The sequence below is a fragment of the Siphateles boraxobius genome, unplaced genomic scaffold (genome assembly GCF_051911475.1).
Source record: "Siphateles boraxobius isolate OS27281-9 unplaced genomic scaffold, OSU_SipBor_1 19, whole genome shotgun sequence".
NCBI classification, from domain to species: Eukaryota; Metazoa; Chordata; class Actinopteri; order Cypriniformes; family Leuciscidae; genus Siphateles; species Siphateles boraxobius.
In genome coordinates this window covers 26051358-26078302 of record NW_027508799.1, presented here as the reverse complement: position 1 = coordinate 26078302, position 26945 = coordinate 26051358, and the positions used below count along the sequence as shown (strand labels likewise).

General features: G+C 37.7%; 1 protein-coding gene across 26 annotated transcripts in view; it reads right to left on the bottom strand.

Annotated features, from left to right (window-relative positions):
- Positions 1 to 26945, bottom strand: part of grip1 (glutamate receptor interacting protein 1) — a 269029-nt gene that overhangs the window by 99157 nt on the left and 142927 nt on the right. Inside the window, exon 1 of one of the 26 annotated variants that reach the window (XM_077234608.1) lies at positions 350 to 680. The exons of the other annotated variants lie outside the window; for them this stretch is intronic. Within the exon in view, the coding sequence (XP_077090723.1) occupies positions 350 to 404 (55 nt within the window). The 5' untranslated portion in view covers positions 405 to 680. Of the gene's footprint in view, positions 1 to 349; positions 681 to 26945 lie in introns of those variants that run through there. 26 annotated transcript variants of the gene reach the window in all.

Below are 26945 nucleotides of genomic sequence, written 5' to 3'. Positions count from 1 at the left end.
GTCAGGCAGATACTAAGAAAAACAACAGCAGCATTGTTCTCCTACAAGTGCACTAAGATGACCAGCAAACTACGGCACTCTACTGTTAAATATTAATGAAGGGGGGCGGGTGTGCGCTACTTCAGTGCGTATTTTTTTGCCACAGGCTTCATGCAAGAACATTTCAAAACAAAGGCGCGCGTTTTGATGACCATCGTTGGTCCATTCCGCTGTGCTCCATCAGGTCCGGTGACCCCGCTCTGCGTCTAAATGCCCCGCGTAAACGTCCTTATATCATACAAGCATGCGTTCGCTTAATGGGGAGGGCTGCATGAGGTATTATCAAGAATGTAAACAAGCGAGACCGTACCTTTGTTCACTCTCCGCAGTATCTGGCATCGGCATTTGAAAGAGACGGCTATCATTCTAGCTCAGCCGAAGCGCTCATCCAAGGGCTGCGATGAAAACGGTTCCTCGCACACACATAGCACAGGCGCCGTGTCCCACAGGAGAAAGGCAGACTCCGAACGCGGTGCAGAGCTCGAATCATACACTACGTTCCTGCAGCGCTGAGATCCGTGCTTTATAATGGCAAATCATATTTCCCCCCACATATAAAATCCATTGGAACACGCGCGCAGCAGAAGAACACGCACAAGCGCGGCTGATGCGTCTCATCTGAGACTCAGTCTGATCAGAATGGGCTTTTAAAGTTGCATGCTTGGTGTATTCAGTAGTAGTCTTGTACCTGAGCACAGCAGGAGACAAGCGACTCTTTCGTCGACAGAATTAGTTATTTGCAAGCAGTGTCAGAAATGAACTTTTCCATTAAAATGCAGTAGCTATTTGCCACTAGAGTTTTTAATCCTTTATGAGGGCAAAGTTTCAATTTAATCAATTCATTATCATAAATTCGCAATCTGCATAATTAGATTTAGAATGTATTACTTCTAAAGCTGTACAGTTTATAGCCATAAACATGGAAAGGAATGACCTCCTTAAGCCATTTCCTTAGGGGTTTTAGTATAGCTGTTCTGGATTTGATTGAAACAAAATCGAATCATCCAACACTGAAAATTACCATTAAACAAAAATGCATTGGACATTCCAGAGGGAACACATGACAAATTCATTCACAAAGAATTCATAACCACATTATGCATTTGGATGGCATTATATTATATTATATTATATTATATTATATTATCCTATAGTATATTAAACAGCATTTATAATATGTATAACGTATTATATAACCATTCGGGATAGAGTGAAGTTATATGCTTGGTATTTTCATTTAGATGCTTATTCAAGCTGGAAAAATGTAACCTTACATAAGAGCACAATTAAGAGCCTATCAATTCCCTTGATTGGAGAGCAGAATAATTATCATTAGGAAAAAAATAATAATAACAGTCATTTTTTTGTCACTTCAAAAGGAGAAATAAAATTGATAAAACAACAATAAGATTGTTTCCCACTATCAAAAACACATTTCAGAACTGTTAATTAGCCAATAGTGCCTGTTTATTAACTTCTTAAACTTGCATTATACCAATCATACATCCCTGATTGCAATCAAGAGTGGGCTGGTGTGATTCACAGGGCAGTGCTGATGTGCTCATGCTCAATGCTGACCAGTAGACCTTTTTATAAAACAGATAACATGCAGTGGTATAACATTTAGGTCAGTGGTGGCATCTCTTTGCATTATCAGACATTTGGAGGCACGATAAGCCTAGTGACAAGGGACTGCGTATTAAAGAGGTCTATCTCTGTTTGTGTATGAAAAAGGCCTGAATGAGTCTTTAACGTGAATGAAAGTATTAAGGTCATCGCCACCATACTCGGTTCCTCCCTTGACGCTTGTAAGAAGAGTCTGAGATAACAGTTAAAACTGCTTGCCTGAAGTGTGCGAGCTCAGGGTCTAATCTCTTTTTTCAACCCCCCTCGTTTTTATTCCCTTCATTTTAATTTTGTCAAGCTTCCAGGTTGACAGTCCAGCGGAGAGGATCAATGTTCCTGAAGAGAGGGAGGTTTAGAACTAGGATTATGCATACTGATCAGATTACACACATACAGGGATTTGTGTGTCCACTTGGATAAATAATGCTCTGGACTATCACCACGTCAAGATGAGAGATGCATTTGCATGTGGTTCTCTGTGGGCAGAGCTTGCAAGTGCATGGGAAAGCCTGTCTGTTAAGTGGTTAATTTGATCTGAACTCTGTAGTTTGAAGGCTCAGAGGAAATGTGCTGCCTCAAAGAGAAATCTACTGGTGCAGGAGGAGATGGGAGCATGATTTCCGCTCTGTGCTAATTTTATGGAGATGTTCGCGAACTGAGGCACTCTCCCACTGTTTAAGACCCACCAGTGCCACATTCAGCCCTCCTCTATGTGCTCGTATTTAAAGAATATGACCCAAGAAGAGAAACAAATGGAGTAAACCCACAGTCATTTCAATCATGGTCTAAGATTAACAAACTAGGCAAATAAACTTTAAATCCAGCTTGACTCTATCCCAAAATAGTCTGTGCAAGCTCTAATTTATGCATCTCACATGAGAAACCCACAATACAAATGATCCCTGCTTGGGATGTACAATACGTTTGCATATAATATTTAAATCAACAAAGAATCATAAAATTGCTTGACAAGTGAATTTTCATTCTTTGTTCACATCGAAAGGTGCGTTTTGTTTAAAATAGAGATCATGATTCTCCCACGATTCTGAATAGACAACTAAACAAAGTAACATCATTTGCTAGGTTCTGACAAAATGCAGTCTTATTAAATTACTTAATTTGTATTAATTTCTCAAATGAATGATTCAATGACTCACTCATAAATACTTCACTTGCTTCATTGCTGAATGAATAGGCGTGTTTAAACGCATCTCTAGAATGAATGATTCAATGACAAATACATGTCTAACAGTAATTTCTCGCCACCTACTGGTGTAACACTCTTTATTTGAAGCGTTAAGTTACTTTTAAAAGCCGATTTACTCTATTTTGATACCAGAGACATTAGTGTTTATATCTGAACTATACATTTTAAGCACAGAAATAATGATACTGTGTGGTTGAGACGGTTTGTGAAGCTGTTTCATATACACATAACTGTCTGTGTCTCTGTGTCTGTCTGTGTGTCTGTATGTGTGTTTTCATGGACAAATCAATATCCTCAAGGTCCATGACGACTACCTAAATCTCAATTATAGGAACCCACACAAGTGTGTGAAACAGTCCTAAATAACAGGAATCAAGTCTCTTGTTCGTCTCCCAGGATGGTGCAATCAATTTTCTTGGGATGAGCATGGCAGCAATGGCAATCAAACCAGTAGGATGCTTTATGCTTTCTCATTACAGCTTTGAAGGTGACAGCTGACTTAATAGGAAACCTCTCCACAAGGGCTGTCCCTGCATTTACATTTGCACGTGGATGAACACATATAATTGGCAGGTGTTGATGTGCATGGATGCTTGTATGATTCAACATGAAATACTTGTGCAAAGGTCCTATTAAACAAAATTGTGAAGCTGCGAACATCACGGGATGGGGGTCCTGGCAAATCTGTCATTGGATGGCGAGACCATTCATGGCATCTACACTTGGACAGATTGAAAATGCACTTCAAATCTGCTTGGCTCATCATAGAGTCTATTATTTTTTCTTTTGACCTGCTGACTTGGAGGTCTTAGAAGATGAATTCCTGAATGGCTCTCCTGAATAAGACATTTTGTTCTTAGTAAATCTGAAGAATTGAGAACACAGCTTTATAAGATCATTATTACTAAAAGGAAGGAAATGTCATTCCACCAAAAGAGGATATAGCTCAGCTGTCATTATCATGAATGCTGTATATCTTGAGGTTGGGATTAACCAGACCATGAAAAATCGAGCCACCGTGTTTTAGACAAGCAAGCTAGAGGCAGGCCGGGAACATTTTCCCCACAAAGAGCAAAAGCAGTGAACTATTATAAATGAGCAGTAAAAACCCTTCAGCCTGTAAAGAGCAGCCGGAACAATGGCGGGAGCTGTCCATCAGCACTGGTGCTGAAATGGCGAGGATTACAGTTGTCCCTTATGTACTACATTTGCGGCCTCTAGTGGTGAAAGTGATGTACCGCACTATCAATCAAATGGCTCAAGCAGATTTAATGCTGTAGGGTGGTCGCAATTCAAGCCTTATTTACTGTAGCGTCAATAAATCAGGGCATTAAAAAAGGCGAAGCTCTTACATACATATATAATTATAATTTGCAGCCTAGATAAACAGTATACATCCTTTTGCACCTCATCCCACTCGACTGGACTGGAAAATGGGCTGTGTGGGCCATTAAAACAAGTAAACAAACATGTTTGTGGGAGCAGCTTGAAATGATGCGTACTTCATGCCAGTGCAAATCATTCTTCTGGAAGAATCTATTTAAAAACGAGTAGGGTACATGATGACTCATTTATACTGAGGGCTGTAATGTGGGCCAAAATAAGTCATTCCTTTTGAGAAATAAGACCTTGTCAGTTGATATTGAGATTAATTAGAGCAGTTGATACTTTTCCAATCACCATTAATACAGTTTTGGTGATCAATGTAGCTTCATCTTCACATGAACTGAATCTGACATGGTCTTCTACCAATTGCAGTCAACTGACTTGTGTTTGAGCACTTAAGTACGGAAATTGTGGCCTTTCTGTCAGTTAAATTAATCTTTAATATATTATGATGCATGGTTTTCCCAAGCAAACCATAAAAGTACTATTTTGAGAAAATCTGTTTCTTATTTCTTTTATTTCTTCCCACTTACAGTTAAAAACAGTCATTGAAGAGCCTAATAAAAACTTCATAGAATCTGCTTAAAATAATGTTGAATAATCTTATCATCCTATGTTAACTTTGACTGTTTATTTTCTCTCAATTTTAGCTAATCAAGTTAAGTGACAATATAGCCAGCACAATAAAGCAGGCACATAAACATCTCTGTCTGTCTCTCATTCTTTCACTATTGTAGTTTCAGAGAAAGCTTTATATTGATTCAGTCTAATGGAAGTAAATTGAAGCCCAGGCCATTACGTGCAGTTTGCATCACAATGTTATGCAAATGAGATGCTTCTAATGCGTCCTCAGGGTACCATTATAATATGAAAATACATATTCTTGTTTACATGGATATACTTCTCGCATTGTCTTACTAGTAGGGAAGTAAAAGACTTCAAAAGGGGGATGCAGCTGCATTACCCAACTGAACTGCGGGGCGACCCCAATTATCTGTGCAACCTGATGCAGAGTGCGGAAAGTATCTTGTTACTTGGTTTACTTTTGCGACCCCTGATAGTGCTGCGCAAACTTAAAATTGGCCAGACAGAAGTGTAGTGATACAGCCTGGCCTGCTTTTGGCTATCAAAACAATATTTTGAGTAAATATAGTCACATCTTGCGAATAAACATATACAGCATCACCACATGGAATGTGGCACTTAAAATTATACAATGTAGCAAGACTCCCATAATATCCTCTCATTAACATTATTTATATCTTTAACAGCAGATGGAATGTAACCAGTTCGACTGACCTGATCCGAGCATTATTCGAGCCAGGGTCTCCGGCGTGGGAGTCAGACGCTCTAACAAGGCGGCTAAGACCGCAGCCTCAGTGTCAGTCGCTAGAGCGCCTCTTGAGATCAGGGGAGTGAGGTTTACACACACAGCACTTACTGGCCTACGACAGTTACAAGAAGAACTTGGGAAGTTTCACAAACACCACCATGACATTGTTTCATCAGCTCAGCAGTTCTAAAACTACTTCAAACATCTACTGTATAAAAAGACACTCGGTTGGCATGCCACAACTGCAACACTGCCAATGCTGGGACCCAATATCTCCCAGCGGACATGACTGGACAATTTTAGGATGTGTGGGTGTCAAGACCACTTTATCCCAAAGGTAAATTGACTTGGCCTTGATCAAAAAATCTTCCATTAGGACCATTTGTTGCTTAGGACGGACAGTGTTGGGGTAAAGTTACTTTTAAAGTAACGCGTTACAATATTGCAAGTAACTAACTGAGTTACTTAGCTACTTTTTATGGAAAGTAATTGGTTATGTTACTTTTGCGTTATTTTTTTCTCATCTGGGCGGGGCTTGCTTTGTTACTTTTTTAATAACAAAAAAATCTATTTTTGGCAAATGTAAATGCCCTTTCACACTAAAAGTGAAATGAAAAAGCTTCAGGCTGAAGGAAGTGCAAACTCACGTCTGTTAATAGAGTGAGATTAAATACATAAAGTATATGTATTTAACACATTTAATTAATGCAGGTTTGTGTAATATTCTGAGTTTGCGTTTCAGTTTTCATTCATTTTGAGGAATACTGATGTTTTTGTGCAAGTAAGATGAGTAAATGTCTAGAACTACAATAACCATCATGTTTACACAGCACACACAAAGCATCTGCACTTACTCACAACTTCTCTCAACATGGGGACAGGGGACGGGTCAGTCAATAAATGGGGAAGCACAGTAACTGTTGTAAATTTAAAAGTAATGCGTTACTTTACTAGTTACTTGAAAAAAGTAATCCGATTATGTAACGTGTTCCTTGTAATACGTTACCCCAACACTGCAGGACAAATGCCAAGAAGAAACAAACAGACCACTCACTGTCTCGCATCAGATAGACGGATCATTGAAGTTAAGGTTTACAGCATAAGAAGCCTGCACCAAAAGCCCACAGATGTCCCTGTCAGACAGGCTTGTCTTCCAGCCAAAGTGCAGTAATAGGTCTAGTCAAGCATCACCATCTCACAGAATTGACTTAAGTGGCTTTTTCCAGATGAAAGAGCAGCAAGGGAAAATAGACTGATAGGGATTTAGTGTCGCACTGTCGCTAAACAAGAGAGCAAAATGAAACTCTTCTGCCGGTTCGGAATGTTTCAGCTCCATTGTTTCAGGCAGATTGAACATAATTCCCGATGAAACACTGATGACAGTGATTTCTCAAACAAACGCGGCCCTGTTTCCCAGAGGAAGCCGGCAGAAAGAGTTAACAAAAGAATGTCCACCATCCTCTCCCTTTGAAGGCCACATCAAACATTAAATGCATGCTGTTTGCTCAAGTCTCTCTCTCGCTCTGAATATGACCCACAAACCCTTGCAGGAGCATCATGATCATTCTTTGATCCAAGTGGGTTTTGAATGCATCTTTGTATCTTTGAAAAGTTAAAGTTCTATAATTATATGTGTAAAAAAACAAAAAACACATACACATTCTCATGGTCAGTTTCTTCGTAGGTTCTTCAGGTTATTTGATTCGTATGAGATCATGTCATCTATCTATCCTCACATCGCTCAAAACCGATATGACTATTATAACTATTATCAATATGTCTCTTTTCCATATTCATAAAACAAAAATATTATCACTAGACATGTTTAAAACAAGTAATTTTGATAAAAGAGTAATTCAATATAATTTAAATATCTGTTGATTAACCTAATCTCTGTATTAACTTTTAATGAACTAAAAATTGTAAGGCAACAATGTTACTTTCTTTTTTAAGTTAAACCAACAGCCATTTGGTAAAGTGAGGGGTTCAGAAGGTAATGTCTTAGTACTTTATCACAGAATGAGATGATACTGAATGACAAGCATATTTACATGATTCTTCTAGGTTCTATTACAATGTTATTTGTCAAAAAACCTTTTTGCTTCTATACTTCAAAACCTTTTGTATACCTTAACTTCAATATCACTGAACTTGAAAACCTCACTGTTGCCTAACACTTTCAAAAATTACTCCATGATCTACATCGAATTACAGGCATATCAGTATTCCTTACAGCTCCTGTTCTCACCTTGACTGACAACTTCCTCTCCTACACCTGCCGGTTCCTCCTCAGTGTGACAGGGTCTCCATGAGAGCGAGAGCGGGACCCCGGGCCAGCCGTGCAGCAGCCGTCGCATGATTCTGTGCTCTGACCTGGAAGAACAATCCCTCAACCTCTGCGCCTCTCTAATCGACCCTCTCCACTCCTAAAACAAGGGCTAATTGATAGACCCAACACCATTATGCACACATAAAATCTCTCTTGCCTCCACAAGAGGGCGGCAAACGTAGGTGGAGGGGATTTTCACATGTGCACGTAAAGGTGGTTGCCATGGAAATAGTGCGGCCGGTCTCAACGCATCTCAGCGGATCTGAGAACAGCAGCGCGTGGCTTACAGGAGTTGACAGGAAGTGGGACGAGCCGCCAGCAAAATATGGGAGCAGAGTATTTCCAAGTATTTGTGTGGTTTTGCACCTGTGTGCGTGTGTGTACGTGTGTGTGTGTGTGTGTGTGTGTGTGTGTGTGTGTGTGTGTGTGTGTGTGTGTGTGTGTGTGTGTGTGTGTGTGTGTGTGTGTGTGTGTGATGAGGTGAATAATATGGAGGAGCTTTGAACAAGCAACATAACCGCATGCAAAGCACAGTGTAACAATATGCAAAGCAGCTCATGAATATTATGCATATGAATGATTTCTCCGCAGGCTGGCTTTGTATGTCTGCACCATATGGATTTAGAGGGAGGGTGATGGATAGGATAAGCACACAAGTATAATGACTTGATCATCTGACATCTGACTCAGCAAACGCACACAGCACTGTTAATGCACTACGTTGTGTGTGTGTGTGTGTGTGTGTGTGTGTTTCATTGACATTTTCCCCATCACAGTCGACGGCTGCAAATGGAAACCCCTCATTTAAAGGTCAATTGACCCAGAATGCTTCCTGTATAAAACCAGAACACAATGGACCACTGCAGTGAAGGGACACAGTCAGTGTGTGTGTGTGTGTGTGTGAGAGAGAGAGAGAGAGAGAGAGAGAGAGAGAGAGAGAGAGAGAGAGAGAGAGAGAGAGAGAGAGAGAGAGAGAGAGATCGAGATCGTCAAAGTGAGGGTCAGGACAGGAACAATTAAGCAGGCCAATGTTAACTGATCAATTGAGATCTTAATGATTTTGAGTTCGCTGCGACAAATGAATATGCCACTGACATTTTAATAGTGGTTTGTAAATTAATGTCGAGCTTACGATGGCCAGCAGAGGGAGCTATTTTACTTAGTTCTAGTGTGTCTTCTGACAAACTCTGAAAACTCACTTCAGAACAAATTAAAAAAACGTATATATCCGGTTAGGGGTAAGTAAGTAATTAAGTAAGAAATTAATACTTTTATTCAGGAAAGATTTTTTTATTATATTTAATACAAAGTTAAAGGAAAGACATTTATGTTAAAAAATAACACTCTTTCAAATAAATACTGCTTATTGAACTTTCTTTTAATTCAAAGAATCCTGAAAAAATATCCTCTAAATATTAAACAGTACAACTGTTCTGTTAACAGAAGACTATTATTTAGAATTATAATAATGTAGTAAAGTAGTAAAAGTAAAACCCTTTATCGTGACTTAGTCACAAATACCAGCGAAATTGGCCATCAACCTGTCCATATTATTATCCATAATATTTTAGAATATTGCCATTTAAACTGCATTTTTAAACAAATGAATGCATATAATATAAACCTGGCCCGATGTCATTAATATTCAATATAATCAGTCACTCAGCCCAAGTGGGATGGCTGTGGAAAGACTTGCTGGCATCAGAGACAGAGCATGGCCATAATGAAGGAATGACAGACAGGGCCCATCAATCTTCGTCAATGTTATTACTGAACTCTCGGCTCGGCTATCAGCATATCTGCATTTAATCAGGATCAAGGCCACCCAGAGGGCAGATGACTGTGTGTGTGTTTGTGTGTGTGAGAGAGAGAGAGAGAGAGAGAGAGAGAGAGAGAGAGAGAGAGAGAGAGAGAGAGAGAGAGAGAGAGAGAGAGAGAGAGAGAGGCTGTAAGTTCAATAGACCTGCACAGCCTCGTACATCTATGCCGATAAGAGCCCTGACAACATTTGACCTCTGCCGCGACACATCGCGCAGATGCTCTACTGCTGTTTTATCTGGCACACACCTGCTATCATATGCTAGTGCCCTTTAAGCTCTGTGAGAACTTGAACAATGGGTTTTCTGTGACACTGTTCACTGGTCCAAGCTGAGTTTCATCATGCATTTGACTGATGTTAAAGTTATCCTAGACCCTATTCACTTTCATAGTAAACATTCCTGATCTTATCATGCATGATTCCGCAGTGCACACTTCTGCAAAATAAAACGAAAAAGACTTTTCCTTTCAGCTGATGTCACTTCTGCTAAGATGGTGGAGAAAACAATCTTAACCAAAAGCTCAATAGTAATTTAGTTCATGTTTTACTGTTTAATGTTTTACAAATTACTGTTGTAAGTACCAGGGTTGTTATTGTTTAACTAAAAACTACTTAATTGAAATAAATTGAAATAGAGCTGAAATAAAACAAAAAGAATAGACGAAAAACTTCAACTTAAAAAAATCTAAAGAAAATGAAAAATGTTAGCTTAACAACTAACAGAAATAAAATAAGCTGTACTTGAAGTACTGAAATTACTTTATTTTATTTGATAGGCCTACATTCCACCAAATCTTTTTCTAGGCCATTCAGTTTAAGATTTTGGCATAGTGTACAAAGACAAGCCCCCAGTGGGCAAACATTTCCCTTTGAATAAGTTCTAAAAGTACATTTCTGACACTAGTCAATAGAATAAATAAAATAAAAACATCAATTATATGCAAAGGATAATTGATATGCTTGAGATTAACCTTTAGCCTCCATGTCCAGGTCAAAAAGCCTCCTCAAAAGTAGAGGATTCATCAGGGATGCAATGAGCTGCAAACTCTCTTCACTTCCCACTTTTCATGATCCAATCAATTCCCCATGGATAAAATCAAGTCCTATATATCCAACATGGTTTTCCTCCCTTAACAGTTTTTCACTCAGAAATACATAATTTCTAAATTCTAGGGCAGAAAAATAGCTTGTGAACACCATATTGCAGTAACTTGTGGAATGGAAGCCTGGCAAGCAGTAAAAAAAAAAAAAAAAATCAACATATAAAATGTGTTATCATTGCACTTGACTGCATTCCGTAAAATGTTTTTAAACACAAAATGTAACATCCAGAATGTGACGGTCTCTAAGCTCATGAGTTCTTTGGTCAGTCAGACACTATTTCCGTAGCCTTAGGGGTGTATGTAATTGCTGGCTGGCCTCCAGCAACAGTAAAGTAAATCACATCTCCATTGGTTTGTCCCAGCCAACTGACATGAGTCTAAAAGAGGTGGATGACCTCTTTACAGCACAGCAGCTGTCTTGGTGGGAAAAATACAATAATTGCAAATGGTACATTATGGGTGCAGTCGGCATCCCTCTTGCTGGTTGTTCCTTAAAGCCATAAAGCTTTGACAGGGGAAGCCAAGCAGAGAGTAAGACTGGCATTATGCAGGCCTGCCATCCCCATGGGATATGCTGATAAACACTTCCTGTGCAAGGGGGAAGCGGTTATTTTCAGGGCTGCTATGCCCGCCTCTTCTTTCCCAACCCCCAGATCTTATTAAGACTCAGCCAGCTCCACATCAAATGATTTCAGACTTCACAGTGCCTCCTGAAAGACGCTCCACTAGGCATTTCGGAGATTTAGACATCTTTTGTCAAAATGGATTAAATATAAATAAATATTTAGAATAAATATCAAAATAGAAAGTCATGAAGGTGCAAATAATAATCTCATAGACATTTTTTTTCCAGACCAAAATTAAATAGGTCACATTTAAAAAGTGCAGATTTACATACACCAAATTGGAATGACGGGCCTATTTCTAGCAGTTGGAAGTCCAAAACACTCCCTAAAATCTGTCTTGCAAACAACAAGAAAATTGTCAATTTACTCACCCTCGTGACATTCCAAACCTGTATAACTTACTTCTGTGGAACATTGAATACGGTATTTTGAATGTTTAACCCATTTTTTCATTCAGTAAAAGTCAACTGGGTCCAATACAACAATGGACCCTATTGACTTCCACTATATGGACAAAAACAGATTTTTCAAAATATTTTATTTTCTTATCTTTACCGAAGGAAAAAGTCCTACAGGTTTGGAATGACTTGAGGCGTTTCAGTAAATGATGAAAATTTTGGGAGCTATCCTTTAAAAATGAAACACATGCACTGGTGTCACCTGTGATCCATCAAACCACTGACATCAGCATGACCTTGTAACCATTAACTGCCTGTAAATATTGAGTCTTTTGTGGTTGATGTCATCAGGTCATCATGAAAAAGACAGGTCTCTCACTGATTCACAAGTGTGACAGACAATGATATACTTTAAATATTAAAGGGACTTACCTAAATGGTGCAGAGGCAGCAAAGAGAGGGAGAGAAAAAAAGAGAAACATTGCATTAGTGCAAAAACATCCCAATACACTAACTTTTATAGTTTCCCATCAGAAATAAAAATCACAATTATATCTCTTTAATATCTTTAATAAAAAACACTGTAGCTGTATCTTTGTGTATTCAGAATTTGTGACCTTTGATGTTCATTCATATCATCATCCCACCTCAAATAATGGGCAGCTTTCTGCTGGAATGACTCTAAGATCTAATAGTTTTCCATCTCAACGCACAGAACACCCTAGCCACCACAAAGGAAGAAAAAAGTGAGACAATTTACATATCTTTCAAAATGTTTTTCTACCCCAACGACTTCCGTGCTTGTGGCTGAAAATGCTTAAGGCAGGAGAGGAGAAAATGGCACATGATTTGACAATCAAATTTGCTAATCTAAATCCGAGAGCACCAACAAATCAAATACAGCATGCATGCGGTGAAGAAAATTAGCTCTGGGTCAGTGGGGAAGCACTTCTTGAGCCGCCCATAATGCGGCCCATTTTAATGACTGCATAATTCATACATAAAAAAATAAATAAATAAAAACATTTCAATAGTGTAATCAGGGCCTAATGTGACCGCAGCTTTAGCTTGTTTACTCTGTGCACACTGCAGAGAGGTAAGAGAGTCTCGGCTAATGATGACTCTATATCGAGACATGACAGCTGATGTCATCTCTCACCAGCTCTGGCGAGAATGACGCTAATGCTCCAATTTAACTGAGGATAAAAATACCATTTAATAGCAGCACAACCTTATTTACATGACATGACAGCTAGTCCCTAAACTCCATATTGCAATCAGTTGGACGGTGTCACATCATGATCACATCTCAATCATGGACAGAAATCCCCTTGCTTTGACATTCTCTAACAGTTTCAGTAAAATAAATACAAAAATAAGCAATAAATAAAATAAAATATCAAATAAAACATAATATAACAAACAAATAAGAAATAAAATAGGCTCTGATTTTATCCACCAGGAATTTATTGGATTATGAAAAGTGGTCTTGATATAATAGAAGGGTGCATTGGAGGATGGAAGTTATTATATCATGAAGTCAATTCTGATTTCACGTTGAAATTAAACTGAATTTTTATTGTTAGATCAGTGCATTGTGATGCATCACTGCATTTTTAAATCTCTAAGTCAAAGTATTCCTCTGTACTGAGAACTCTAAAACCAAAATGTATGTACAAGGCAAAGCTTTCAAAGAAACAACAGCAGGGGGTGTCATTCAGAAAGAGAGAGAGAGAGGGAGAGAGAGAGAGAGGGGGGGAGAGAAATAGAGCGAGAGAGAGAGAGAAATATATATATATGTGTACATATATATATATATATATATATATATATATATATATATATATATATATATAGAGAGAGAGAGAGAGAGAGGGAGAGAGAGAGAGAGAGAGAGAGAGAGAGAGAGAGAGAGAGAGAGAGGGAGAGGAAGAGAGAGAGAGGGGGGAAGAGAGAGGTAACTAAACTACTAAAACCCTTTCAGTTTCATGGACTTTCAGTGTCTCTGCTGTCAATTAAAGTGCAATGAAACTTAATGCAGTAAATCTAGCACTCCATTTTTAAATGAAAGCCAACAGGCCCTCAATTTCCTTCAAGCAGTATTTAGTCGAGGGTAAATGCAGCCCTTGAAAGCGTGCTGGGCTGAGCAGTTTTACTTGGCGACCATGTTTAGATTTAGGGGATCTTATCCAGTGTTGTCACACTGATGGTTGTTTATCGCAGAGGGAGATTGTTCTGCCAGCAGAGATGGCTGCGACTCATTGTCCTTTGGACATGGAGGACTGAATTAATTTTCCCCTTCGGTAAACACTGGCTTGTTCTCCAGTACGAGAGATTAATCCAGCATGGGTAACTTCTACTGTCCAGGGAAATCAAAAGTTACTGTTGAAAAAAAAAACAGCACTTGCCCAACTTATCAGTTGACAGGCCATTCACAAATCCTCCACTGTGGCCTCATGGGATAGTAAAAATAGTAGGTCAAACAAGAACTTTTCAACTACCAATTTATGAATATGATGAATTCAGACATACTATTTTCACATACAGGTTGTTGTTTTTTTTGCCTAGTATTTAGTAGGGCAAATGCGATTTCAAATGCAGCCTCATTGTATTATAAGAACCTCTAGACAGTCAATGCAAAGTCGCAATTCCCCTGGAGAAACAAACATAACTTTAGGTGAAGTGGGTGACAACTGTGATACAAATCTACAAACAACTGCTTGTGTTTAGTTTGCGCTTGTGTGTGTGTGAGTGTGTCTGTAGTAGGGAGTGATGAAGAGCACATAGACGAGCCCTCTGGCTTTGCGATGTGGCCGCGCATCTCAATGAAGAGCAGAGAGAAAAGCTCTCCAGTTCCTCTGCTAGCGTGTTAACCAGACTACAGTGAGGAAGAGAGGGAATGTGAACGTGCTAGCCACTTGCTATTGAACCCGACCGTCCTCGGGAGAGATGCCGGGGGCCTAGACGTTAATTAAATCTGATCCTCTGCTTGCACTTGAGCCACGGGAGTCACGGCTGCAATCGTGTGCATCTATATTACTGCACCGACAGCCAGTTTCAGAGGAAATGCGTGATTGAACTCAAGACACGTCCTAGTGCAAATATTGTAAGACCATATGCTGATTTGGAACAATGGGGGATCTTGCACCCAGAATGAAATGTGTTAACTCTTTAGTTAGTGAGGCGTGAAGGCTTATTTTGCAGAAGCAGCAACTATTTGGACAGGAAGAGACCATCTGACTCTCATGTAATTCAGCCAAGATCACAGATCAACGTGATCAGAATTTGTGCTCATCCAAAAGTACATGCATTTCACAGACATAACTTGGAAAACTAGGCGAAACATGAAATATTTTGCATATTTTCTGCTTGTTGATATCGACGTAGTTCACCTGAAGCAAAACTCTGAGGCCAAGGTTTCACAGACAAGGCTTAGATTAAGCCAGGATTAAGCCGTAGTTCAATTTTGACAGTTAAATATTTTTTTATAAACATGCCTTAGAAAAAAAAAAAAACATTGCTGGTACTCTTGAGACAAACCAACGCCACTGACAGTGTAAATTGTTTTCAGTTAAAACAGCTCGAACATGCGTTTAATCCGGGACTAGGTTTAAGCCTTGTCTGTGAACCTGGGGGTAAATCTTTCATTCAACGTTTATCTAATCCTCCTCTATCAACACAGTATCTTGTAAATCTTGACTTTGTTTCCAGACTGTTTGTAAACAGAAAAAAATCACATAAAAGATTACCAGATTGAGAGAGTCCAAAAGGTAAGGGGATAATAGACAACAGTGCTTATTAAATTTATCTCGTTTTTATTTGAGAGTACAGCCAATCACTTAATGGTAACAAACACCATACATACGGTATTGCCAATATGTTTAAGTATTCGATTTATGCTTAAATAGGAAATTATTAGCTGGAATACTGCATGTAAATGACAATATGTATCCAGTCCAAGTCTGTACAGCATATACAGTACACACATCCTTTAGGCTTTTTATATGAAAATATAGCAAAAAATTATATGCATTGCATGCTGGGAACAGCACATTACCTCCTCATCTCAACGGAATCAAGGCCAACATCAAAGGGCCAGTGGGGTCTCTCTATTTCCAGTGGCAACCTCTTACATAATAAATGACCACTGAATGATCTCAGCATACACTTGAATGAAATGTATGAAAAGGAAAATGTAACACCAAAAAGCAAGTCACACTGCCCAGAGAGAAACATACAATATTAAGAGTTTCGATTTTGAATAATGGAAGTAAAATCTTTCCAAATACAGTGCATCCAACATATTGATCAGAACATGCAAATGGACAGTTCACTCAATATTGCATCAAATTAGTTGTATGAAAATGCTTCTCTACAATCACAATGTGAATCCCGTGGTCAGAAACTTGAACCAGTCTCTGGAAAATGTCTATATTCCACACAAAACCATGAATAGCTACATGCATAATTTGCAAACCTAGAGAAACCCATAGAAAGCAAGGGGTCTGACATATTTATCATGTCATGTAGAACTCAAGGCTGTGCTAAAACAAGGCTTTGACCTATATGTAGACAGTTGCTGTGGGTCAATGTTGTAAACCTGGTTCAGGAGAGACCACACAACATGGCAGAGACAGTGTGTGATGCATGTTGCCGTTTGTTGCCGACTTAAAAGCAAGCTTAGGTCAATGTAGCCCTGGAGACGATACATAACCTTCTTTCAAAGGTACCAGTTTAATATTGTTTAACTGCTTCAGTACCAGTATGTGTCCTGTCAGATTAGGAAATAACTAGAAAATATTAAGGTCACTGCATCATAAATGCAACTGAATTATGTTTAATTCTGATAAGCAACTTGATACAAAGACATGCAATCAAACACAGGCCAGCAGATAACATATCAAACAAAAACTATGCAGTTGTTGCACTATCCTCCAGACATCTCTACTGTGCACCAAACTTCAATAAACCAAGGTATATTAAAATCATATTTAAACGCCGTGCTTACAGGAAGCCAAACAACATTACAAACATGTTCCATGAAAAACAATCAGTAAACAAGATATCTAGGGTCTTCGAAGTATCTAGTGTTGTGGTCTGGCACTTCTGAAAGCATACGGTATAAAGTCCATAATTCCAGCTGACACTGAAGGCCAAAGATCTGGCTGAGGGTCTAAAATTATCATGTCATCGACTCATCAGGTCTTCCTACGGGTTTCCAGAGTCTGTAATCTAAAACGCACTCAAAGATTGAGCAGATGTGGAAACATGGCAGCTTAATTATCAAACACCCGCTGAGGGAATGAGACAGGAGGCCAAAGAGGGGATGGTGGTGACCAAAGATGAGAGGTGTGTAGGAACACAAAGATGATGATGAAAGATGACCAAAACCTGGTGATAAATGCTACAAACGCTTTATCATTATCCTCAGAAAAACAAGGGCTCATTCAAGTGCTAGTTAGAAAGATTAGCAGTTGGCTCTTTGAAAGATTTTTTTATTTACACAACCTGTTGGAAGCGTACAGCTTGGAGGGTTTTGAGTGTTAACTTATTTACAAATAAATTAAGAAGAGAAGTCAGCGATTTTATTTTATTTTATTCCGAATGAAGCATGGCTACATCACACATCAAGTGCTAACTGCAGTTCTCAGAGAGATAAGCTTCCTTATTGCCTTATTTTTTTCATTTAAGTATAGCAAGTGCAAAGGCTGCAATTTTTTTTATTAATTGTCTAGTATTTACAGATGTTTAACTAGTTTTGGGCTCAGACCTGTTTAGAAAGTTACGGCAGAATAATAACGCAAGCATCGTTTTTTCTATGGCTCGTTCTCATGGTTAGGGATATGAACAAACTTGTGTGTGTAACCTTTACTGCACTCCTCCTCCCCTCTTCTCACCGTCTTTTCCTAGTCCTTGTTAAAAACCCACACGCTTCCTCTATTTACAGCCTTGAAAATTACACATTGCACAGTGAAAAAAGACCGCTGTCCTCTAAACTTTGCTAACATAGAGTTGCACACAAAGACGCATACAAAATCACATGCCTTGATGAAAATAGCACACACTGTTGTGACAGACTAAACAGCTGAAATGGCAGCACTCTCATTAACATTTCACGACTGGCAGCTACGCAAAAGAACATTACGTTAATCTTTAAAATCACTACATCACAAGAGTAACAAAAGAAAAGTATCACAAGAACCGTTGACATAAGATAATGTTTCCCACGGGGCCTGTAAATGCTGAAACGGATATCAACCCCGGGGGTCAGAAATGTGCACTATGCCAAATTTTTTATGCCTTTTGTTCAAACATATATTCACATCATAACCAAGGAAAAAAATTGTCAAAACAATTGAGTTTTCAGTTAGCAAGCTAACTGATTGGCCTGCTAAGTTGACATTCCATCATGCATTCCTTTCCATTAGCATGCTAATCAACTACTATTCTGGGGTATGTTTCCAAAAAGCATTGTTAGCAAGTTCTGTTGTTGCCAACATAATTCAACATTTCAGTGTTTCCTAAAACCATAGTTTCGAGAAACATTCTCAAACATTGCAATGTTGAGTGGTTTGGACTACTGCTCTCGACCTGTGGTTAGAAGCATAGTTTCTTGTTAATATGACATTGACTTTGAGCAAAACAAGCAATCTCCTTTTAGTTAGAATAATGAAAGTGCCGTTTTTGAAGAGTTCACATATGCAAATATCCCAGAGGTAAGAAGGAACACGCAATTGAATCAAACATCTGAAAATAAACCAATACAACGGAGAACAAAATAGCAAAGTAGTCCTCAGATGCCATGTTTGTTATTTACAACAATAACCTGTCATTAATTCGATCTCAAACCGATTTAGTAGCAGTTATTACTCCACCCACTGTGTGATGCAGTTTAAGACAGTTCTATACTGTTGAATCAACATGGTTTGATCAAAGGATTTGCGATGAAGTTACTACAGTACGGTTTTAAGAAACAGTTTTGACTAGCTAGTTAATTTCTCAACATCATATTAGTTAAGTAGGGAGTTACGTTGCTCTATGGGAAACACACCCCAGGTCTCTCCGCATTTTGAATTGTAGTTAAACTTTGGCAAATGATTGAAAATTGGTGGCTAATGGATGCTAAGATTATAAGTTGTCCACCCTGCAAGCACTCAACTACAATAATAATAATTTGTTATATTTATATAGCGCTTTGCTCAAAGTGCTTTACATAATGGAAGGGGACCTCCTCAACCGCCACCAATGTGCAGCATCGACCTGGATGATACAACGGCAGCCATATTACGCCAGAACTCCCACCACACACCAGTTTATTGGTGTAGAGGAGACAGAGTGATGAAGCCAATCAGTATATGGGGATGATTAGGAGGCCATGATGATGGACAGAGGCCAGTGGGCAAATCTGGCCAGGTTGCCAGGGTTACACCCCATACTCTTTTTTCGAGGGACATCCTGGGATTTATTTAGGACCACAGAAAGTCAGGACCTCTGTTTAACGTCTCATCCGAAGAACGGTGCTCTTTGACAGTATAGTGTCCCCATCACTATACTGGCCTCACTAACACCTCTTCCAGGAGCAACCTAGTTTTCCCAGGAGGTCTCCCATAGAGGTACTGACCAGGCTCAACACAAATTAACTTCAGTGGGCAACCAGTTTTGGGCTACTGCAGTTCAGGTGTGGAGGCCATACTAAAGCCCACGCATAACTAGATTTACTTATGACCTTCTTGCAAATAAAGTTTGCAATTTTTCTCAGAGTTACAGTCTACCATTTCGCTGATCTCACCAAAAAAAGGCAGTGAGTAGGCTCAAACTGTGTCCACATGTTTACAGCAGAAAGTGAATTAGTTCTCTTTTCAGCAGCTGAACCTGTGGCAAGTGGAGGACCCTTATACCGCTTCAGCCACACAGAGAGATGCAGCAAGCCACTTAACAGCCTCTGTTGTTTAGAGCGGCAAGAATTCTCCCTAGCGCCTGAGGGGGTGGTAACAACCTGAAACTTTTTTGTTTCATTCCCTCGCAGTGGACAGACCCCGTAATGGTCTCCGACAGGCAGTTAAAGGGCATGTGTGACAATGACTCAGGGCTCTTATCAATAGCCACCCTCACATCCTTGTGTCTGTGTACAACCTAGCATAATTATAGACGTGGGCCTGCTGCTATCAAGAGCTGTGCAGACAGAGATAATAGGCGAGAAGAGTTGTTTACCGTGCAAATAGTAAGAGCTAGAGAGAAAGAGTTCAGGAAAAAGACAGAAAACTGCCACAGAGAAGCACAGCAGTTCTAATGAGGTGAGCTGGGCAGCTAAACGAGGCAGAAGTTTAGGCACTGCAAGCTTATCCAGAGCCCCGATTTGAGTGATTCCAAGCTAATAGCTATAGCTATTTTATTTATTTTGATATCAATTGATTTGAGAACATTCCAGTTACAATGTCACAGCTCGGTTCGCACATAATTGCCTACAAAATACTTCAAAAACTCAAACAGCTGAGAGGATCCACCACCGACTCTGCGACATCTGCAGGACGGGAAGTTCACTACAAACAATGTTTAATGGAATTTACATCCAAACTGTGAAAAAAGCATAGATCAAAATAATGGAAAGGTAATTTTAAAAATACTGAATTGTTCAAGCAAATATTGTGATTAAAATATATTTACATTATATATAGATATTAAACATAATAATGATAGACAGAACAATATATAGACCGATATTTGTATAGAATATAAGGACTTGTGTAAGTCACATCTAACAGACCAATGTAAAGCACAGAGGCAACGACTGAAAACAGAGGACTGAGTAGGAGTTTAAAGACTGCCAAAAATGGACTAAAACTGACTGCAGACAGAGGGAAAAGAGAACAAGGAGGAAGGAGTCTGAGGCAAGCGGGTCTTGATGTTTCTGCACAGAGAAAATGGCTGGAGGTGAGGAGCGTTTTTGTGGAGCGAGTGACGGGTTGGTCTTTGACAGCTCCGCACCAGCCCTGGTGAAAAACGAGGATGGCAAGAACAGCGGTGGCAGATACGTGATAAAAATATCAGGGGAAATTAGGATTCAGACTGAAGAGTAGAAGGCAGGCACTCAAGAAGACTTCATATTGAATTACACTGTATTCTTAATGAAAATTAAAATCCCAAAACTAAAACCAATCCAAGATGGCCGAACAGCCGATGCATGGTGTAACGTCTGACAAACAAAAGCTTAAACTTTAAAGACTGACTACTGCTTGTGGACTTAGATAAAGTGTATTATGACTTGAACCATCAAGTTATTATTTAAAGGAAAAAAAGAGTGCCTAAAAATGCCAAAACCAAATTTAAGACGAGGCGAGTTGTCGGATATCGTGCCAGCAAACCAAATCTGCCTGGAGGGAAAGGACGCTGGTAGTGCCAATAATACTTCAGAAATATTGAAGGAACTCAAATTATTTCGAATTGAAACGGCTGAAAACGTCTATATAAACATAGACATTATAAACTGAAAAGCGTGCCTGTCCCAATTCGCGCCGCAGGAATTTTTTACGCTCGTAACGCGTCTTTGCATTGAAATCACTTGCGCCAGGCGCTCTATTCGCGTCTGGTGTGAACGCAGCATCAAACCAAGGCATGGATATGTTCCAAAAGTCCTCTCGACGCCGTTCGGAGCACAGGTTATTTAGCTGGTTGCTCTCTCCTCGCCAGATGACTAAGGTTTTACCAGTTGTTTCTTATTGTTTATTTGCTATTCTGCACTAGGTTAGCCCATCAGTGGGAGCACGGTAACATGTTTAAGTACGTGCAGCATCATACACTCATGTGTAAATGTGTTTTCATGAGGTTTTCAAAAATAAAGCTCTCTTGAGGAAAGTGTACCCCTGTGAAAATATATTCATAATTTATAATATTTATATTCAAGTTCATAGATTTGATATTTATATTGTAGTTGAAAACAACCCTGTGAGAAATTCATAGTAAAGTTCGTAAAAAGTTCATAGAATTAAAATTGATGGAGAAGGTTAGACTATTTCCTTCAGAAAGATCGTTGGTTAGCTAGCTCATTTAAAATATCCTAAACTTTTTTGACACTGCCTCTTAAAAGAATCGGAATCGAGAATAGTTAGGAACCGGAATCGAAACAAGGAATCGAAATCGAAATCGTTCAAATTCAAACGATACCCAACCCTATCTCCATGGGACGTGCCACGGACTTCACCAGATCAATCATCGTTTGTTTCCGCAGTATTAAGGAGAAACAATGAGTGCTATATGCTGCATGGTCTATAAAGGACATTCGGATTAAGGATCAACGGATATATTTTGATGAGGATTACACCACCGACGTTTTTAAGGAGTGCGTAAAATACAGGAGCGCAAGGAAACAACTCCAGGAGCGAAAAATCAAGACTCGTATTCTCTAGCCTGCAAAACTCATGCTGTTTCTGCAGGATGGAAAGACTAAGCTGTAGGATGGCAGTCCCCCCGCAGTAGGAGCAAACATGCTCCCGCTGGGCAAATAACAGCTAGCGTTGAATCTCTTCGACTTTCCTTGGACAGTCATGAAAATGATAAGACACACGATGAATAAGGTTTGTGGAGACTACATTGTGGCAAGTGCTTATTTGTATAATTGAGTGCAATGTCCGCAGTGTGTGAGCATACCATTATACAAGCTGAAAATTCAGAAGGATGTGTCTATGACCTTGATGAACTGGACTCAGTGTCAAATTTATTTCGTACAATACTATACAGACGCAGAATTTACTAGTAATAAAGAAACGGTTGTTTCATTTTCTCTTATTCATTTGAATTGTAGAAGCCTGTATTCAAATTTTAGTAAAATATATAATTATTTGAACACATTACAAAATAAATTAACTGTTATAGCTTTGTCTGAGACTTGGTTAACGGATGAGAAAGGTGTGGAATTTCATTTTGAGGGTATGAATTGTTTTATGTTAATCGGATTAATAAAATAGGAGGGGGGGGGGGGGGTTGCTTTATATGTTAGTAGTGATCTGAAATGCAAAACAATTGAGTGTATGACTACTGCAACAGAAGATTTAATGGAATGTTTAACTGTTGAGATCGAAATGAAGAAACAGAGGAATATTGTTGTTACATGCATATATAGAACTCCAGGGTCTAGCATTACAACATTTAATAACAAGCTGGAGCTAATAATTGCTATTATTAGCAATTATTAGCTGGGAATAATGAAAATAAAGTGTCTATAATTTGCGGGGACTTTAATATAAATCTCTTGAATGTGTCTAATCATACTGGTAGTTTAGATTTTCTTGATTTAATGTATAGCAGAGGTCTTTATCCTACCATTACTAGGCCTGGTCGAATAACTTCCAGTTGTGCCACATTAATTGATAACATTTTTGTAAATATACTTGAAAAAAACGGTCAAAAGTGGTCTTTTGATAAATGATACAACTGATCATTTACCGATATTTGTAACTCACCTCTGTGAAGTAAAAATAAATAAATAAAAGTCTAGTAAAGTTATTAGGTTAAGAACGGAGGCAAGACTAAATAGATTTAGGGATGATCTTATGAAAGAACAATGGGACAATGTTTATAGTACAAATAATGTTAATAAGGCTTATTAATTTTTTTTTAAAGTACCTATGGTTATATAATAAAAATTGTCCAATAAAATATTGAATGATAAAGCAAGAAATAATAAAAAACCTTGGATATCGAAGGGTATTTTGAAATCGTGTAAAAAGAAGAATAAGCTTTATCGGAACTTTGTAAAATATCGGACAGTAAATGCAGAAAAAAAATATAAAGCCTATACAAATAAGCTGACTACTAATAATGAGACGTGCAAAGAAAGATTATTATATAAACTTGTTGATAGATAATAAAAGTAATATCAAAAGAATGTGGAAAGTCTTAAGGGAGGTTATGGGCAGTGAAATGAATTATTGTCAGCCATTATACTTAATGAATGAAGAGAATGTCGCAATAAGTGGTGGAAAAATGGCTGATGATTTTAATTCATTTTTCTGCAATGTTGATCCAAATCTTGCCAAAACTATACCACTACAAAATGAAAATGAAAGCAGGATAGGTGAAAGCAGAGTCATGCAATCCCTTTTTGTTGATGAAGTTAGTGACAGTGAAATTATTTCTACTGTCTATAAATTAAAAAGTAAACATTCATGTGATAGTGATGGCTTAGATATGTATATTGTTAAAGAAAAAGTTGCATTAGTAGACCATTAAAATATATAATCAATTTTTCTTTTAATACAGGTTTCTTTCCAGATAAAATGAAGGTGGCTAAAATTATTTATAAATCTCCTTTTTAAATCTGGTGATAGGCATAGTCTCACAAATTTTAGGCCTATATCTTTGCTTTCTCAATTTTCAAAAATTCTGGAGAAGCTTTTTGTTGAAAAATTTGATTATTTTCTTGAAAAACATTCTTTGATACATGATAATCAGTTTGGGTTTCGAAGCACCCGCTCAACAGCTATGGCTTTGATTGAAATCACAGAAGACATCACTACAGAATTGGAGAATAAAATCATGCAGTTGGTGTGTTTATTGACCTTAAGAGCCTTCGAGACTCTTGATCATGGTATATTGATATTTAAATGACAGAAATATGGAATTAGAGGTGTAGCATTAAACTGGATTATTAGTTATTTAGAAAATAGACAACAATATGTAGAGTATATAGGCCATGAATCTAAGTTGGAAATAATACAGTGTGGAGTCCCTCAAGGCTCTGTGCTGGGGCCTAAATTATTTACTTTATATATTAATGATCTCTGTGATGAATCAAAGATTTTACGTTTTGTTATTTTTGCGGACGATACTATTTTTTTTTTTCTGTATCGGGGAACAACATAAAAATATTAATGAAAAGTATTGAACAAGAATTGGTCCTACTTCAGAAATGGTTTAATAAAAAATAAAAAAAAGTCATTAAATTTAAGTAAAACAAAATTTATGTTGTTTACAAATCAAAAATGCCCTGAAAATGTTCGTTTGACTTTAAATGGAATAACTATTGAGAGAGTCAGAATTTAGGTTTTTAGGAGTACTCATTGATGAAATATTTAAATGGAAGTCACACATAGCTTATGTAATAAATAAAATTTGTAAAAACATTGCCGTTTTGAGTAAAGTAAAGTTTAAGTTAAATTATAAGGCAATGAGAATCCTATATTGTTCCTTTATTTTGCCATACTTGATGTATTGTTTGGAGTTATGGGGTAATTCTTATTTTACTAATTTAATGCCTTTATTTATTTTGCAAAAAAGGGCCATAATAAGAATTAATGGAGTTGCTCCAAGAGAACATACTACAGGACTGTTACTGGAATAAGGTCTACTTAAATTGAAGGATTTGGTTGCTTTACAAACTTTATTAGTTGTTAATAAAGCAAAACACTGCCTGTTACCGCATGGACTGCAAACACTTTTACTGTAAATACTGAGACAAGTAGAAGAAATAATGACTTTAAACAAACTTTTGCTGGAAATACACTCAAACAAATGTGTGTTTCAGTTTCTGGTGTGAAAAGATAGAATTTTCTAGAAAATGATCTAAAATGTTGTTCAAACACTCTACAATTTAAATATAAGTATAAACAGAGGATACTTAATTTATATAAAGATGAATGTGAAAATTGATAAAATTATAACAACAATGATGGTCTCGTTGTTGTTTTTGTTAGAGTTGTCATTGCATCATTGTTGTTTTTGTTTGTTTAGTGTTAATGTAAGCAGAATTAATAATAAACAAATAAACAAAAAAAAATTAAAAAAAGAAGAAAAAAAGCGTTATTTTTTGTCATGTCGGTGAAGCCATCTAATTTGTTATTTTATTATTTTATTATAAGAATGGGGTAGGAGTTTATAAAAAAAAATTTCTTCATCCTACTCCTGTTCTTGTCATGGAATTTACTTTTGTTGTATTTGTTAAATTGCTGTTGTGGTATTTCGTGTTTCATTACCATGAAAAGAGAATACATAAATAAATGAAATAAATAACATTACATACTCAAAATGGTAAAAAAAATTAAAATAAATTTGTTCTTGTTCTTTTGTTCTTTTTTTGGCTTTTAAGTTTACACACCGATTTGGCTGTAAGTTACCATCATGCATTCCCTGCTGTTATCATGCAAAACCATTAACCTAAAAAAAACAAATAAAACAATAAAAGATTGATGTTCAACAGTCAAAATGTTGAAGCATGAAGCATAATAAAATATTCAATCTAATATCTATACAAACTATATAAAACATTTTATTTTATGCATTATTCTCGTTTAGTCATTTAGTAATGACTAATTTGTGAAAAATATCATTCTGCTAATTCTGATTTAATTATCATAAACTCCGCTTTTAATAAATAATTTTAATTAAGAGACATTGTAGGTTCTTGATTACTCTTTAAAATCCATTAGTCACACCAGACGACTACTAAAAAGTATAAGTGAAGAAAAGTTAATTTAAGAATTGAAAAACCTTTGTTTGAGCGATAAAAAAACATCAATGTAACCTCTATATTCATGTGATAAACTACACCAGGATAATGTGACAGACACTTCTGATCAGTCATTTGATTTCACACAGCTATACCCTTGAGGATTGAATCTCACATGACACCAGGAAGGTTTGAGGGAGGGGAAATGGCAGCCTTAATCAAACGGTACTAAAATAAGAAAACCTTTAACAGTTTTTAATTAGAAGCATCCGTTTTTGCCTTGATAGGGTTTCTGGTTCACTCACATCTTCCTCTCCAGCTAACCAGAATGAGGTTATCAGTGAAACTCCAATGCTGGAGAGAGTTTAAAGAGAGTGGTGGCCTGATGTTGCTTAGAATCAAGAAAAAAAGAAAATGAGCCAATCAGATGACTAGATAAAGCCATCAAATCGGAAACAGGCTGTAGCTATGGCTTGCTTTATACTATTCTTTTGGGGTCAATTTAAGGTTTTGCTCCGAATCAGACAAATGCACCATGCCATCAAGTAATGCAATGGTAAATGTACATCAGGCTTGAGACTTTGCACCCAACAAAGATCTGATTGCAGTTTTCAGGGATGTGTAAGAATGGATTCTCTT